Source organism: Gorilla gorilla, chromosome 15, assembly GCF_029281585.2.
Source record: "Gorilla gorilla gorilla isolate KB3781 chromosome 15, NHGRI_mGorGor1-v2.1_pri, whole genome shotgun sequence".
In the NCBI taxonomy this organism is placed as follows: Eukaryota; Metazoa; Chordata; class Mammalia; order Primates; family Hominidae; genus Gorilla; species Gorilla gorilla.
Window position 1 is genome coordinate 112,171,759 of NC_073239.2, and position 18,468 is coordinate 112,190,226.

The 18,468-nt window shown below is 48.7% G+C and overlaps 1 protein-coding gene across 2 annotated transcripts in view; it reads right to left on the minus strand.

Annotated features, from left to right (window-relative positions):
- Positions 1-18,468, minus strand: part of CLMN (calmin) — a 131,191-nt gene that overhangs the window by 27,115 nt on the left and 85,608 nt on the right. For both annotated transcript variants that reach the window (XM_004055651.5, XM_019009776.4), the window contains exons 2-4: positions 11,354-11,415; positions 5,065-5,160; positions 2,995-3,078 (exon numbers count right to left, since the gene is read on the minus strand). In XM_004055651.5, coding sequence (XP_004055699.3) covers positions 2,995-3,078; positions 5,065-5,160; positions 11,354-11,415 — 242 coding nt within the window. The remainder of the gene's footprint in view (positions 1-2,994; positions 3,079-5,064; positions 5,161-11,353; positions 11,416-18,468) is intronic.

Here is an 18,468-nt window from a genome sequence, read left to right on the forward strand (position 1 = left end):
CCCTGGGCTTGCCTTCCCACCGGGCCATTCACTTGTCCTACCTGCCTGGTAAATGGGGCCCAATGGGGCACCAAGCTGACATAGTATGCTCGCATTTGGAATATTTACAGTTGTTTGAAAAAATAGAGGGGATGGAGGCTTTAATGTTCCTTGACTTTAAGGCAGCTACTGCAGGCAGTTTGGAAAATACTACACAGATGGATGACAGAAGGCCAGGCCTTCCCAAGCCTCTGCACTGCACTTCCTCATTGCCACACCTGTTCCTAGGCTAGTCCTTCCCCGACTCAGCTGTTTGTTTTTGCCTCTGCAGGATCATCCCCCATCTTCATGCCCCTGGTGTGACATACAGCATGCTATCCATGTGAGGTCTCTTCCAGCTGATCCTAAGCATCTTGAAGGCACAGATGAGTCTCTAATGTAGCTGTCTGTCTCCAATGCTGAGAAGTCTCTCAGGCCCACAAAAGACACTTGGTAAATGTGACCCAAATGGCTGCTGGAAGCAAACCGAGGACCTACTAGGTAATTCTGATAAATGCAGCAGGAGGGTTTTGCCTGCATTACAGCAGACTCATAAACGTGGGCAGCTGACAGAGCAGGAGAGTATTTAGAGGTCAATGCGGTGGAAGGAAGAGCAGCACGAATCTGAGGAGGCTGTTTGAAGGCCCCACATTATCACAAAAACCATGCCCTTTGCAATTCAGGAGTAGACACTGCTAAGAACAGCCATACACAATGCCTGCTCCAGGGAGCAGGTGGGCATCAGACGTAATCAATCAAGGGGGGTGACGCAGTGAGAGCTGGAGCCCACGCAGCTTTTGGTCTGGCTGGTGCATGGCTAACCTGTACCTGGATGAGTCATTTAGCCCCAAAAACTCTCCCAGGTAGGTTTTGTTTTTCTCTCCTCCATTTTACGGATGTAGAAACGGAGGCTCAGGGAAGATGCCATTTGCCTACAGTTCCTGGGAGTGGGGAAGCCAGAACTGGAAACAGTCCTCCGTACTCCAGGACCTGTGCTGGCCCACGTTTGGCCAGAGGCCAGCAGTGTCATTGACTCAACAGAAAGGGAGGCTTTTAATGAACAGGGGATAGGCTTTCTTTATAAAAAGCTTTAATGAGCTATAACTCACATCCCATCCTACTCACGCACTCAAAGTATAAAATTCGATGTTTTGTAGTGTATTGAAAGATGTATGTAAGAATCACTACAATCAATTTTAGAACATTTTCATCCTCTCTAAAAGAAACACTGTACCCTCGAGCTACCATCCCTCATCCCCCTGTCTTCCCACAGCCCAAAACAACAACTAGTCTACTTTCCATTTCCAAAAACTTCCCTGTCCTGGACATTTCATATGAATAGAATCATATAATAAGTGGTCCTTTGCGTCTGGCTTCTTTCACTTAGCATGTTGTCAAGGTTCATCCATTATCAGTGCTTCATTTTTTTTAAGGCTGAATAATATTCCACTGTATGGATAGGTCACTTTTTTTTTTTTTTTTTGAGACAAAGTCTCGCTCTGTTGCTCAGGCTGGAGTGCAGTGGCGAGATCTTAGCTCACTGAAACGTCCGCCTCCAGGGCTCAAGCAATTCTCCTGCCTCAGCCTCCCTCGTAGCTAGGATTATAGGCCCCCACCACCGTGCCCAGCTAATTTTTGTATTTTTAGTAGAGATGGGGTTTCATCATGTTGACCAGGCTAGTCTTGAACTCCTGACCTCAGGTGATCCACCCGCCTCGGCCTCCCAAAGTGCTGGGATTACAGGCGTGAGCCACCGCACCCGGCCATCTAGGTCACATTTTGAGAATCCATTTGTCCGTGGGTGGACAGGCGGGTTGTTCCCACCTTTTGGCTGTTCAGAATTGTGCTGCCATGAACTGTAATGCGCTTGTTGGCCGCCACCATCTGAACCTCCCCTCTGTGCCTGGGACTTTCTCCTAGAACTACTGGGAGGGGACTATTGGGAAGCAGAGCCTACCCCTGTTCAGACAGCGAAAGTGCTTTCCCATCCTCCTTTGCCCCTGGAATGTGGGCTGAGGCCCAGGCTGTGCAGCCACACATCCTGTCCGGGCCTTTGAATCTGGACCTGTGATGCTGAGACGACCACAAAGCAGAGAGAGCTCCTTCTGCAGGCTGTGGTGGGGCTGCCCAGAGGTTGCAGGGGCAGGGCGGTGAGGGCATGTCCTGCCGTCTCTTCAGGGGGCTCTGCGGTAGTCCTGGTGCCTGGCATGGGTTCTGTCCCTGATTCGCTGGTCTTTCAAGTCATTCTGTGGCTACTCGGTATATTCCAACAAATTCCTTTACTGCTTAAATCAGCTGAGTTCAGCTTCTGTTACTATGAAGAACCCCAGATGAATCCTACTTTATGATAAAATCTCACTGTATGTGCCAGTGTGTCGGGCAAGCTGGGTTTTGTTTTAACCCGGATTGATCGGTGAAACCTAATGAGAGGCGTGATGAAACGTCCTCCCTGCTGAGCCACCCCCTCCCCTGTGTGAAGAATGTGGAGCAGGGTTCCAGGCACAGAAAAAGAACATCAGAGTCTAGAAAGTTACATCAAGAAAGCGAGAATTGTATAACTTTTTTCCCCTGGCTCACTTAGCCCCCTCTTCCCCTTCTTCTCCCATATTCTAAGTTCCAAGAGAAAGTTTTACACTCGGACATGCTCACCATACTCTTATTCAAGGGAATGAAGGAGAAAACGTGAACTGAATTCTAAATATCTGAGAGCCAGTTAGCTGCTCTGCCTTTCTACGACTGAACGTACATCAGAGTTTTAATCCTGATGGCTGCAAAGTGGGTGGGCACGGAGTCAGGGACTATGTTCCCAACGGAGGGGTCATCTGAGTGATTTCTGTGAAATTTAAGCAGTTTAATTTGACCATTTTAGCTCAGTCCCCGTCTCACGCTTCTCTTGCGACCAGCACAGAACTTCAAATGACGTCCTTTTCCTAACAGGACAAGCTTGTGTTAGCAGGATGTGCTTCAAACACTTACATTGCTATCTTCCAAAAACTTAAGTGCTTTCGCTATGTTGTTCAACCGAAAAATACGATGCGACGAGGATTTGTATTCGTGCAGCTATAAAACAGAACAGAACAAAACAAGCACATTAAACCCGCGCAGGCACTTCACAACACCCAGCGGTGCTGCTGGGTGTGCTTTACTTTTTTCACATGAATTTCAAGAAAAAGTTAGGGGCTCACAGCTAAAACCCACCTGGAATGCATCCAAACCCACACAGGTGCCTCTCAAGACATACAAATGTGACATCAGAAGGCTCTCAAAGGTCGGCCTTATTTACAGTACTTGGGATTTAACTCGCTGAAGTTGGTGAGTTGGGGGGAACTGAAGTGGGTCAGCAAGGGACAAATTTGTCAATTTTTTTCTCTGGGACCCAGCTCCTGGCTTGTTAGATTCCTCCCTTCTCCTGAGACCCTCCGTTACGTGTTCCCTTCGCTAAGCGGCTGCTTTTGCTAGGACAGGGAGCACTAGCTGTCAGCATCACGGCTCAGCTGCTAAATCATCCAGCCGAGGTCCTCCCCAGTGGCGGCAGATGTTTCTGTTTTCTAGCCAAGAGTTTTGTGGACAGTTATCCCAGGTCGAAAGAGAGAAAGAGAGAGAAAGAGAAAGAAAGAGACGTCTGCAGAAGCTAAAACTCTGACAAGGTTAGCTCTACATACCAGGAATACCATCACAGCCAACTCACCCTGAACTGAAGCGCACTGACGCTCCTCCAGGTTGGGGGAAGATGGCGTTACAAGGCAAACCAGTGGGTCAGCTCCACCAGGTGTGAAGTGCCAGGCCACGCTCATGGGGAAGTGGAGGCCTGTTCTTGGCTGGGCTCCAGAATCAAAGACTCCCCGTGGAGGCCCACCAAGGACACAGCAGCTGGTGACCAGGGCTCTGGCAATAAAGTGGGGAGCCTGTGTGCTGGGAGCATAAACAAGGAACTAGAAGGTACTTTTTCAGGAAGTCTTTTGGGGACCATGCTCGTGGCGAGGCCTCTAAGAAACCAAATACTGTTGAGAGTTCATCCCTGAATACTGCGTAGCCCTCTGCGGGTGCCGCTAATAGGTATCTTGTGTTTTGCCACTGGGAAAGCAAAGGTGGGAGGGTTAAGAGGTCTGATAAGATACCAGCTACATTATATCTGAGAAGAGAAGCAGGGACTCTTGACTTTAGACCTACAGTTAAGGACAGACCCAGGACGCTCTGTGCTGGCTGAGCTATGGTTTGGTAGAGTCGTGACCCCATTGCTGCACCTCTGTGTTAGTTAGGCACAATGGGTTGCCAAGGCCAAATCAAACAGTGGACTCTGGAACAGGCTTTCTCAATCTTGACACTTCTACCATTCTGGGCTGGATCAGTTTGCCCCCTCATGGAACATTTCATCATGTCTGGGAGATTGTTAGCTGTCACACCTGGAGGTGATACTGTTGTTTAGCAGTTAGATACTAAATGTCCTGCAATGCACAGGACATCTTCCCATAGCAAGAAACTATATGACCCAAATGTCAACAGTGCCAAGGCTGAGAAACTCTGCTGTCTGTGAAGAGAACAAGGGCCAATCTGCACACAGCAGAGGGATGCAACACGGAGAAGTCTGGCTAATGTCCAAAGTGGAATGAACGTCAAGACCAGCTGGCTCAACTTCAGTCATACTTAAAAGAATGTTCTAGAAGCCAGCAGTTCTAGGGTGCTTAGCCTTACGGTGGTTGATAAAAGGCCTTTCTCTTCCAATTTTTCCAATTCTCAGCGATGATTCTAGTTTATATAATGGCTGGCTGGCTAAATTTTAACTGTTTAGTTCTAATCTTAAGCCTTAGCAGACTCAAAGAAAACACTGGGCATTTATTCATTTATTTTCTAAAATACATTGGCTTAAAAAAAAAAAGTACTAGTTCATTCCACATGACTATATGGCTTGTAGGCACTAATAAAAAAAGTCACTGCTTCTGAGTTTCTTATTATAGGATATGTCCAGGTATTTGTGTTGAAAAGAAAACCTCAGCAGCGTTTTCCTTTGCATTTTCTTTCTTTCTGACCCTTCTGTAACATACGTACCAGATTCCGCCCAGACAGGACTTCTAACAAAGCCATTAGGATTTTGCCATCTTGTATATCGACGAATAAATCTTTAACTTCTAGAGGTGGGTTGCACTTTGAAAGAGAAGGGAAGAAAGTAGCCAATTAGCAACCTGTGTGATCCACAAAGCTATGTCAGAGATGCAGCTTTCTGCTCAAGAGAAAACTTCCAAACATCCAGCTCTGTTTACAGGTAGAAAAGCCCATCCAAGGAGGTAGCAGGCCCATCCCCCTGGAGGTGATACCCAGGCAGCGGGTGCACAGCCACAACTTGGCAGGAATGCTGCAGAGAAGATTCACCAACAGGGGGCTGATCAACAAGTGACCCTTGGGGGCCCTTCAAACCGAAGATCTCAGACCCCACGTTTAGATCACATCCACACGCTTAAGGGCAGAAAGAAATGGCATATCTTGACTACATCCTTCTGTAGAATAAAACAATTCTATCAGGGCTTAATATGAAATTACCTAGTGCAAGCCCTTCATTTTATTTATTCATTTATTTATTTATTTATTTTGAGACAAGAGTCACGCTCTGTCGCCCAGGCTTAGGAGTGCAGTGGCACAATTTTGGCTCACTGCAACCTCCGCCTCCCGGGTTCAAGTGATTCTCCTGCCTCCGCCTCCCGAGGAGCTGGGATTACAGGCACCTACCAGCATGACCGGCTAATTTTTGTGGTTTTAGTAGAGATGGGGTTTCACCATGTTGGCCAGGCTGGTCTCGAACTCCTGACCTCAGGTGATCCGCCCGCCTTGGCCTCCCAAAGTGCTGGGATTACAGGCATGAGCCACTGCGCCCGGCCACCCTTCACTTTAGATTGGGGAAACTGAGGCTCAAAGAGGATGAGTGATAGTCACAGCATTTGGTCAAGCTAGCTGTTCGGTATTGTCCTGTTTCCTGTATCCAGTCATAAGCGCTGAACGCAAGTGTACCCTAGATCCACACAGCAATGACAAGACCCTGGGCCAGTTACTCTCCAGGATTCAATACGGCGTCAGTAGGGCTCCCCCATCTCCAAGACTGCTTTAGTCTTCAAGTGTGCCCTCCTGAGGTGCCCGTCATTGCTTCACCAATATTTAGACCAAGTCTGGAGGTGGTGGGACCCTTAGCAGAGGAAGCCAGGAAAGGAGGCTGGTGTGTGAGACTTGGCTAGGAGAGCAGGTGGCTGGCAGGACACAGCTGGCCTGCTGAATGGCTCAATGGTTGGGTGAAGGGAAGAAGGCTTTCCTCACCCCACGTGTGTAGGCTTACTAGGAACTCAGAGGTTCAGAGGTCGATTTACATGTCCATGTATATGTGTATGTGTATTTATATGTTTAGGTACAAAAGCAATACAAGCTCATTATTACAAATCTAACTCATTAAAGTTGTACCAAAAAAAAAAAAAAGCTGCATGCTACTCCTCTATTCCTCCACAAAATCCAGCTTCCTGAGATAAATCAACATTGCACCTCTCACATGAGCCAATGAGAAGCAAGGCCGTTAGACACACCTGAGTTCAAAGCCAGGCTCTACTTTGATAGCAACTTGGCCTTGGGAATGTTCTTTAACCTCCCTGGGCCTAACCTGACCTTGCACACTTGCACAAAGATAGTGTACTTGTCTGCAATGTCAGGTGAGGAATCTGACCCTCGTCAGAGGACTGGGCTGGAATGCAATGAGATCATGCAGGTAGAGAGCCTGGTACAGCACCCACCTGCCCGGCCCATTCCCACCTGCTGACTGCTAAGTGGCATCCTGCCTGCAGAGCCTTGGGATGCCCTCCTCAGGAAGACATTTCATTCAGAGGGTGTATGCCTTGTGGCCATCAGTGGAAGGGAGATGTCCTCAGCTGGCGGCCCCTTTGTAGTGAACAGCTCTTGAAACACCTTCTCTCTGCCCCACTCACTCACTTTCTGGGTTCCCTGGGTCAGTAACAGAAGCCCCAGCCTCAGTTCCCGTAGACTACTTCCTTCTCCCTGAGGGGAAATGCAATTCCCTAAACAGGATCTGGAGTGTGGAGGGGGGCCTGGGAAGGAAAAGAGCCAGAAGCCCCCTGGGCTTCCCTCTCTGGGCCTAGACCTGGGAGGGGTCTGCTGTCCAAGTGAACTGACACTGTTTGGTTCAACACGGTATCTGCTAGGAGCTTGGCTGGACGTGGCCAGGAGTCTGAAGAACTGGCTGGAACTTGTGGGTTAGATGCTCCCGTGTGAGGATTTGCAAACTCTGTTCCCCGGAACCTTAGGCTTCAGCAGAGCAGCTTTAGGACACCCTATAGGGGAGAGGGGGATGGTGGAGGCAGCTGATCCCACTGCACCCGCTTTAATCAGACAGGCTCAGCTCTTACTGGCCTGTACAGTCACCCCTCAGTATCTATATGGGATCGGTTCCAGGACTTCCCTCAGGTACCAACATCTGCAGATGCTCAAGTCCCTGATATATAATGGCACAGTATTTGTATATAATCTATGCACATCCTCCCATATACTTAAAATCACCTCTAGATTACTTATAATACCTAATTCAGTGTAAATGCAAAGTAAATAGTTGTTATACTCTATCGTTCAGGGAGTAAGGACAAGAAGCAACTCTGTACTTGTTTAGTACAGATGCAGTTTTTTTTTTCTGAATATTTTTTATCTGCTGTTGGCTGAAGCCACAGATGTGGAACCCACAGAGAAGGAGGGATGACTACATTTACGGTTCTAGGTAATGCTTTGCTTGAAGAAAGGTTTCTACTGTCTAAACAAGCTTGATAATAACTCCTTTTAATCGCAACAGAATCTCTGGAAGCAGGGTCCAGAAACTTGCATTTTTCTTCTTCTTCTTCTTTTTTTTTTTTTTTTGAGATGAGATCTTGCTCTGTGGCCCAGGCTGGAGTGCAGTGGCATGACCACGGTTCACTGCAGTCTCAAACCCTTAGCTCAAGTGATCCTCCCATCCCAGCCTCTTAAATAGTTGGAACTACAGGCACGTGCCATCACGTCTGGTTAATTTTTTAAACTTTTTGTAGAGATGGAGTCTCTCTGTGTTGCCCAGGCTGGTCTCAAATTCCTGGGCTCATGCAATATCCTCCTGCCTTGGCCTCCCAAAGGGCTGGGATTACAGGCATGAGCCACCATGACCGGCCGAAACCCGATTTTTAATAAGCTTCCACCCCGGCATGAATTTCCTGTTTACATTTTTGTACTGGGGGCTTTGGCAAGGTTAGAGCAGCTGGTCTGGGTGCTGTCTCTGCTCCTGGGTACAGGGGAAGGCTGGGCATTCACATGGGAGACAGGATTAATGGGGCATGGAACTCCTGAGGCCAACGGGAGGGTGGTAGCCATAACCAGCCAGAGACCCAGCGGCAGGAAACAGTGGAACTGTGGCCCAGCCACCCTTTCCCTGTGGGAAAGCCTCCTTCCCGTGGCAGCCGTGGAGGGCCTGTGTTTCATTTTTTATGGAGGAAGGTGGCATTTCCTTACCCTTTATACGAGTCCCTTTACCCCCAGTTAGTCAAAATACAGGGCAATTCCACCCGCAGGTGCACAGAAAAGGGTTTCGCTTCAAGGGCAACAGCGACTTTGAACCAAAAGGCAAATTATTTTCTTTGCAAACTGCCGCAGCTCCTTGGGCACATTCCACCCTGAGCATGACGGGATCAGGTTACTGAGGCTCTTACGGAAATGTTATTCCTGTTAATGCGAGGCAGAAAACGCGAGACCCGAACAGAATACCCCCTGATAAATGGACTAACAAAATTTCCAGTTACCAGCCCCGGCCGTGGCCAAGCCTTACTTCTGAGTTAAACCTGAAGAATAATTTCCATTGACAGTTCCTATAAGAGCCTCAGCAGCAGCAGCAAACAGGGCCTTGGCCGGAGTCCATCCTGCGAGATGGCAGGGGGAGAAATTGAACCTGCGCCAGGGAAAACACTCCTTGGGCCCCAAACGCTCCGTGGGCTTCATGAGATTGGTATGGCCGAATAAACAGCACCCCCAGGGCTTTCTTCATGATCTAACTCCTTCGGTAAATTAAGGAATTTTTCCAGAAGCCAGAGACTCAGTAAATATTTCTGACAGCCTTCAAATTGCAGTTAAGCCCAATTCACCAAGGAGTTCCTGGGTTTCCTTTACATGAAAGGTTATTCTTGAAAGTCTCAAGGTTGGAAACATGGCTGTTAATTTTGCCCTGTTTATTAGACATCAGTTTCAGGTGCTATCTGATTTATTTTCAGAGTGGGCGCTACCCACCTGCCCTGAGAAAGGGGCAGGAATTTGGCCAGGGAGAAAATCCTTGATATGATAAATGCGAACAGAGGTTCATTTGGGATGGTGAGTGGGTGCGGTTATATTCACCACATGACCCTCTGTACTTTTCTGTATTTATTTATTTTAATTTTTTAAAAAAGAAAGAAAGAAATACTCCATGGCTCTAGTGTGTCCCCCAGCAGGAATTTCCAGCTACCCTGACACACATCAGGCATTAATTTAAGAGTTCAGTGATCTCAGGTTTGGGGACAAGTTTTCCTTTTGCTTTTTTCCCCAAAATAACACTTCACTTTAGGAGCATTGCCGAAAATGTGCCAATAATCAAAACAACTGGTTGATGATTTATAAGCTTCATCTGCGATACAATCTTTCACCCGTAGAGTTCAGGATGCTCCTGGGTGAAGTGGTGGCACTGCGTCACATGTTCTACACGTGAGGAGTGGAGGTGTGGGTGGCCGAATGCCTGCTCGGCAATATCCTAGACCTAAAGATAAACTATGTGAATTAGAATTGCGGCCAAGAGCTCCACTTCCTAAAAGCCACATTTATTTTCTCTGCTTTCTAATCATTTCAGTGATTTCTTCTAAGAACCTTTCTTTTGTGTTAACCATAAAGGCAGTCAATAGTTACTCTTGAACCTTTTGTTTTGTTTTTTGAGACAGGGTCTCACTCTGCCGCCCAGGCTGGAGTGCAGTGGTGCGATCTCAGCTCACTGCAAACTCCACCTCCTGGGTTCAAGCGATTCTCCAGTCTCAGCCTCCCCAGTAGCTGGGACTATGGGCATGAGCCACCACGCCCAGCTAATTTTTGTATTTTTAGTAGAGACAAGGTTTCACCATGCTGGCCAGGCTGGTCTCAAACTCCTGACCTCAAGTGATCTACCTGCCTCAGCCTCCCAAAGCACTGGGGTTACAGGCGTAAGCCACTGTGCCCGGCCTCTCTTGAACGTTTTAAGAGGAGAAGAGAGAAGATTACCTACAAACATGAAAGTGGGGTGCTACTAGCTTCAAACAGAATTAAGACTACTTGCTGGATATAGATGGAGAACCAGATAGTGGTGCTTAAGGAGAAAGAGGTGAAGTGAGTAGATAAAAAATCAACTTTCTAAAAAAGAGAAAAATAATCTCTCCTCTCCCAGCCCCAGGCCCACAGTCTTGAGGTCCATCCAACCTCATGCACCAGGAGGGCTGAGATTTCTGCCTGCTCCCATTCCCCCTTCTCACCCAGAGCTGTTCATCCCTTCCCATCACTGCCTCTCCTCTGTGGCTCTTCCTTTAGTCTCTTTCAAGTGGGGAGCTGATTCAGCTGCTTTTGTTTTATGGTGTGTGCATGAGATGCTTGCAAACAAAATGCAACTCAAAACAGCCGGGCCAAAGAATGCAAGAAAAGAAAGAAACAGAGGAATAGAAGGGCCACTAAGTTGAATACAGAGGAGAAGCCATGGAAAGTTTAGGAAAGCCACATTATGTCTCCGTGCCTCTGTTTCCTCCTTCTGATAGGAGGGGGGTAATTCAAGTCGTCGTGAGGATGACAGGAGACATGGCATGTGTGTGTGGCACTATGCAGGATGCCTGATGCAGAGTGAAGGGGCAGGTAATAATATTATTACTATTATTATTATTAAATAGCAACATTATGTGACTTTAGAAGGAAATCTAGCTTTGCCCAATACCTACAAATGGCTCTTGGCTCTTCACAGATCCCGGGTCTGGCAATCAAGATGCGCACCTGAGTTTCAGGTGTTGGTGTGTTCAATAATGAACGTCTTCCACCATCTGCTCAGATTCCTACTTAAAGACAGACCCTCTCTTTCCTTCCTCTGATAAGAATGATGACCCCAGGAGGGCAGAGCCGTGTCTCAGTCATCTCTTCCCAATCCTGAGCTTGGTAACCGGCAGGGGGAGGCACTTATAAATGTTTAAATGAATGAACAACAGAAAGAGCACAGGTCACCAGCTCCCCCTCCACTCTCTGGAACTGTAAATTCAGTTACAGATGAATCTATCACTCAGCAAACACCCAGGCACGCCATTACCTTTTCTAGATGTAGATTTATCCATCGTGTAAAGGTCCTCTTCTGCACATTTTCCCTCTCAACTGAAAACAAAGACATACCATCAGCTGGGAGAATAAGAAGTACGTGCAAAATCACACCTTCCCCTTCCCAAGGGGAGATTCCAGGTGGAGGGCAGACAGAACCCCAGGGTGTCCCATGTAAGAACAGAGGCCTTTCTGGAAGGGGTTGGCAAGGCCTTACCTGGCACCCAGAACCCATGCTCCCCAGCCCAACCCCTGAGCATCTATGTAAACCCACAGATTCAGACACATGGAACAAAACGTTCTCTACAACCCCATTCAAACATTTAGACATCTGACAGTTCAGGCTAAGAAGCACCGGAGACAAAACTACAAATCAACCCCACAAGAGGCTGTAATGGGACTGCATAGTCACCCAGTGGCAGTGATGGGCATGAGGAGATGGGAGAGGGCAGTCAGGGTCGGGGTGGAGTGGAGCCGATAATTAGGAATTGGATAGGGGCTCTGAAATGTGCCACAGTGTGGTGAAAGGGATTGGACAGCCCAAGATCAGACTCTGAGCCCTGCCATCTCCCAGCTTTGTGTGCCCAGGCCAGACCCCCACCCGCATGTCTGATCTGCGCATGGAGGATGAGGAGCTCACTCTCCAAGCTGCTCTAAAGATACCCAGGCTCCTGCAGAGCCAACTCCACACAGTCCCTGGCACAGGGGCTGCCAATGGTTTTTCTTTGTAGCTATTATTTCTAGAGCCAGGGCAGACTTTGCACCCTCCAGGAATAAAGAGTTCTGCAGGCGCTTGCTGCTGAGCCAATGTGAACCGAAGGACATAAACCAGGAATGGACCCCTTCTCCCAGGGGAGAGCATTACCCAAAGAGGCTTCTTAGCAAAGATCTTTCACTGGCAAGGGCGACTGCCATCCGCCAAGCACTCACTGCGTCCCGGACACTTTGTTTCCATTCATCTTTAAACCTTACAACAGGGGTCCCCAACCCCCAGGCCGTGGACCAGTACTGGTCCGCGCCTGTTAGGAACTGGCCTGCACAGCAGGTGGTGAGCAGCGGGGAGCGAGCATCACGGCCTGGGCTCCACCTCCTGTCAGATCAGCAGAGGCATTAAATCCTCTCACTTTTTTTTTTTTTTTTTTTTTTTGAGACGGAGTCTAGCTCTGTCGCCCAGGCTGAAGTGCAGTGACGCAATCTCGGCTCACTACAGGCTCCGCCTCCCGGGTTCATGCCATTCTCCTGCCTCAGCCTCCAGAGTAGCTGGGACTACAGGCGCGCACCACCATGCCCGGCTAATTTTTGTTGTATTTTTAGTAGAGACAGGGTTTCACCATGTTAGCCAGGATGGTCTCGATCTCCTGACCTCGGGATCCGCCCACCTCTGCCTCCCAAAGTACTGGGATTACAGGCGTGAGCCACCGCGCCCGGCCGCATTAAATCCTCATAGGAGCTTGAAAACATCCCCCTCAGCACCCTGTCCATGGAAAAATTTTCTTCCACAAAACTGGTCCCTGGTGCCAAAAAGGCTGGAGACCACTGCCTTACAACACCCCTGCAAAGTACAAACTATTATTTTACAGCTGAACAGAATGCAGCTCAGAGAGGTTCCAGTGACTTGCTCAGCAGAAGAGAGGCAGAGCTGGGAATCCCCATCCAGGTCTGTCAGCCCCACACCAGCCAGAACCCTGGAAATGGAAGGCTTGAGTTTGGATTCCAGCTATTCCAATCATGGCAAAGGTGTCTGCAATAGTCATAACAGTGATTTTTTAAAAAAGTACCAAGCACTTGCTATGTGGCAGGCACTTACCTAGGTAATTTACATGGATTAACTAATTTAATCCTTACTACCATCCTCTGTGGCAGGTGCTATTATGACCTTCAGATGGGACAATCGCACCCAGGGAGATGTTGTAACTTGTCCAAGGTCGCACAATTAATAGTAGGGTTATCATTTCTGTTTTACAGATGAAGAAACAGAGGGGCATATAGTTAATAAAACAGCCCAGGTGGAATTCCATTCTGTGCTTTTTCTGCTCTCTCCTGAGTTCTGTGGCCTTAGCTGTCTTGGGCCCTCGAGCACCGGAGGGTGTTTCTGAGATGGGCCCCAGTGCCAGTGTCTGGGTGAGGGTGCGTGGTGGCCTGAGGCTGCAGCCTCCTCGGCTGTGAGCTGCCACGCCTCCAGGAAACTTCCTTCAATATCTGAGCCAGACGGCTCCTCAGCTACTGGATTTCAACATATTGAAAGACCATATCACATACGCCTAAAACTATTCCAAATTTCTTTAGCAATAAGAAAATGAGAGCCAACTGATCTCCTGCAGGAGAGCAAAGCCTATGGTTTTCTGTAACAACGGGACTTTTTTCCTCTTGGCCTCATTATTTGGTAGAATGTGGCACCCATAAATCACGTTTCAATATTATGTCTTACAATATTTTTAACTGAAGAACCAGCAGACAGTAATTACGTACATCACTGCTTTTCTCTCAGTTTCCTCCTTTTCTGTAAGGGAGGGTCACTGGCTAATAGGCATAAGAATTAAAGAACGAATTCCAGTAAACTGTGTTTCACGGGTGAGAGGGAAGGGAGAAGGAAAAGAAGTTAATAGAAATGAGGTTGGGAGGAGACATGTGCTGAGACCAGTGAGTACCAGAGTCTTGGAGACTCCCGGAAGCTCAGAGAGTGTCTGTCCCAAGCTCTATCGGAGATCCTTCCACTTTGCAATATGGATCCACTTTATTCTCTCTGATGGCTACAGTGTTTTCCATAGTCTGGGTGTTCCCCCTGTGGATGGACATCAAAACTGCTGCCCATTTTTCACTGTTTCGAGCAATGCAGAAACAATCATTGTATGAGCATCCTGGTGCATGGTTCTTTGTGCACAAACATATGAATATATTTCTTACCCGTGACAACTAAAAGTGGAACTGCTGGGTCTTAGTGGTAGGCACATTAAAAATTTTAATAGCTACTTCCAAATTACCCTCCCACAAGGCTGTCCCGGTTTATGCTTTTACCCCCACCTGTCTTTAAACAAGTTTATGGGGACCGTAAAGTATTTACACACACATTCAAACACTCAGGCTGGTTTCTCCATATGGCTTCAGAGAGAGCAAAGTATATCCCCTGAAACAGAAGTGCATTTAGTAAAAGCCTCAGAGAACCTGGGTTAGGCTGCTAGTTTAACTACACTCAAGGGTGTAAATGAGGAGGTGGGTATCTGACAGTCTACACATAACTCATCTATCCATCCATCCATCCATCCACCCATCCATCCATCCACCTACCCATCCATCCATCCAGCCATCCATCTATCCACCCATCCATTTATCCATCCATTCATCCATCTGTCCATCCATCCATTCATCCATCTGTCCATCCATCCATCCATCCATCCAATCATCTGTTCATCCTCCCAGCAGATATTTATGCAGTAATTACCATATTCTGGAAATTATGATAGGCTCTCTGGGCAAAACCAGAGATGAAGAATTAAGCATTCATGGAATCTGCACTCCAAGAATTCACAGCCAAATAAGTAAAAGAGAGAAAACATGGCTGCCACAAGGTGTATATGCAAGGAGAAATGGATTAGAATGCTGAAGGCTGACAGGAACTGGAAAAGGTGACTTCAGACCCCGTGAGGTACTCCTGCAGGGCCCTAAGAGGCTCTGCTGGCAGAATTGGAACAAGGCGGGGGGTGGCCACAGGCAGACTCTGTTCTAACCCTGTCCTGATTCAGAGCCAACCTCTCTGGGTGGTTTCACTTCTGCTCTAGCCAAGGTCAGCAGGCTGGCCTGAGCACAAATCAGCTTCAACAGCAAAGCTGACCCACAGAGGCGGATGGGGCTGACAGAAGGACCCCAGGGGACCCTGAGAAAACCACAAATAGCAGACAAGTCCCAAACTGAAGCAGAGTGTGGACACCATGTTATCTGGACCTAAAACTGGGACGCATTGCTCAATACACAGGAGAGACTGTGAGAACTCAAGCCCGCCCCAGAACATCCACTTCAGCGCCACGCACCACTGGCTGGGCGACCTTGGGCACACTTGCAATTTTCAAAACACCTTTGCCTTGGTCTCCCCTCCACAGAATGAGGTTGGCCATGCCTCCCTCACAGGAACGCTATGGAGATTAAATGATATTAGCCCAGAAAGCACCCCCACAGCTGCTGCCGCAAGCAAGGCCAGTTTCCTCCGTCCCCAGGGTCCCCCAGCATTGCTCTGGTCACCGGCGTTTTGACTGGTGTCTCGACACGAAGGTCTGCAGCTCTTTCATGGCCTTCTCCGCTTTGAGACGCCCACCCCCCATCCTGCAGACTCTTGCTACTTCTGGCCTGCCAAGACTCCATAAACTTTATACAGTTTCCATAAATCCAACGGCCCCTTTTTTCCTATCACATTGTAAAGGTGTAGGAAACCATTTCTCTGGAAGGGCCTGGCCTTCTCACAGAGTGTTTGTGGGGCCCGGTGTGGGTTTAATGGGCAAGAATAGAGTCATAAAAGTGCTGTAAAATCGCCATCCCTGGCTCTGCCTGGCTGGCCAGGATGCCCAAGTGCCGGGCCGGGTGGAGGAGCAGAAACTGGCCAGGCCTGGACTCCAGGGGCCGAGACAGAAGGGAGGGAGGCCTGGCCCTGGCTCAGCCGCACCAGCCCAAATTCCTAGGTGCTTTGCCAAGAACAGATCACTTGAAAATGGGAGGTGGGACATTCCTCTCTTCTCCAGGCTGTCCGTGGCTGGCTCAGGAGTTCAGAGTCACAGAGAAAGGGATGCATGCATTAGGAGTTAAAATGTTTATTTACAGTTGTGGCTTTTTGTCTCTATGTCCACATTTGCCCCAAATCTACTTTCTACATATTGATAATATTTCTGCTCTTTGTTGCCCAGGAGAAAGTCTTGATGGCTTTATCTGCTCATAAAAAATTATAAGCTCATTGTAAAAAATTAAAATACAGAAAAGCATAGAGAAAAATATCTAAAATTGCCTGACATTTCATTATGCCCAGAGAAAACTCTCTCTCTCTCTCACACACACACACACACACACACACACAGAGCAAGCACATGTACTCATGTATACAATTTAAATGTGATCAGTAAATGGCTCAGAGTTTCTCAACGTGTGGCCCACATGGGTCACTAATGTCATGAGCCTCTGGGATGACAATTAAGATGCCAATTCCTGGACTCCAGACCTACTGCCTCACACTGGGGCCGGGGCCTGGGAATCTGCATTTAACCAGCTCTCCAGTTGATGAGGATGCACAGTTTGGAAACTTAAATCTTAGCCAGAGGAGATGATTAGCATCATTTTTTGGTCATCTTTGGGTGGGGTAGAGAATGACAATGAGCACCTCAGCCTGGCATAGGATAAAGACCAGGCAGTTAGAGCCAGACACACAGGCTCCACCACAGACCCCAGGCTTAACGGTCACTTGAAACAATTAAGTGAGATATTGCAAAGGGAATGACTCGTGGGCACTGGGCCAAAAAATGGTCTTTTTCTGTCCTTCTTTGTCTAAAGGGCTCTTCCTGACAATGGCCATCTGCAAATGGCTTTAGTCACTGAATTCATACAGTTGGACAGAATCTGATTCTCATGAGAGGTGTTTTGCCTAGGTGGACAGCAGATCAGAATTTCCGCACGGGAGCCGTATTCTTTGACGTCCATCCAGACAGGTCCATTGGGGCCAGTGTTTCCAGCTTCCGAGATGCTGCTTGGGAGAGGGGAGGGAGACAAAGCGGGTGAGACGTGGCTTCATCTCTACACGCGCTCGCCCAGACGTTCGGGCATGCAGGAGGCAGAGGGGTACCAGGCTCCCTGAACCTGCCACCAGGATGGGTGAGCTGCAGCACAGCATGGGGGGCAAAAAGCCCACCTTCCCTCTGCCACCAAGCTGCTGTAGAGAAGGAGACATTTGAATGGGTGAGCCTGCCCTGCCAACCAGGGCAGTGAAGGTCCTCAAGGGAGCTGCTTGACAGCAGCCGCCACTTCCCATGCAATAACTTGTCTCTTCTGTAAGCCTCAAACATTCCTGCGCAGCTGCTCTCATGTGGTCCCCATTTTACAGGTAAGGAGTCTGAGGCACAGGGAGCTTAGGAACATGGCCGCTCAGTGAAACGCCAGGATTTGAACACGTGATGGCTGAGGTGCTGCGCGGTGCACCTCCCACTGCTCTGCAGCATCCTGGGGGTGTGTGCTCTTCAGCCAGGCTGGGGGGTCTCAACGCTCCAAACCCCCCTCCAGGAAGTACTCTGGCCTCCCAGCTTTCCTCACCCCATGCCCCCACCCAGAACATCTCGCGCAGCTTGGAATCCCTCAAGGCCTGGCTCTCAACCAGTGGTTCTCAGCCCGGGGTGATGGCTCCCAGGGGACATCCCGCAATGCCTGGAGATGTTTTTGATTGCCACGACTGAGGGGGAGGGGCTGCTGGCACCCAGCGGGCAGAGGCCAGGGGTACTGCTCCACATCCTGCCATGCACGGGACAGCCCCAGATCACACAATGACCCGGCTCAGAGTGGCAACACTGCCAGGGGCAGACGCCACTGGGGGGCCTGTGTGACCACCCCACACTGATCCTATCTTGACCTTTCTCCCACAGAAGACAGAAAAGAGTTTCAGCAACAAGAGGGCTCTGCCAACAAGCCCCTCTGAGTGACCTTGGACAATGTCAGTTCTGTACTTGGGGCCTCAGTTTGCCTATCTGTACAACAGGGATCATGGTACCCACTTCATGAGGTTGTGAGGACCAAGTTTATTAGCGCTGTCCTTGCCATACCATGTGGGGTTGTGGGAATGGTGTGGGGAGGGGCTGCTGTAGTTATTCGTCAGGCACTAGGCAGCCAGGGAGAGCATGCAGGCAGGTGACAGCAAGAAGGAAGGACAGCTACGACGAGGCCTCTATGGGATAAAGCATCCAAACACCTTGGCACGGGCCAAAGACCTTGGCACATCGTAAGTGCTTAATAGATGCAGCCGTGGCTATGATTGCTCATTTTGGACAAGTTACTGGACTACCCTGTAAAATGGAGATAATAACTCCCTCCCGGGGCTGTTGAAGAGACAATGAAGCCTGTGCACACCAGGTGCAAAAAAGTTGTGTAGTA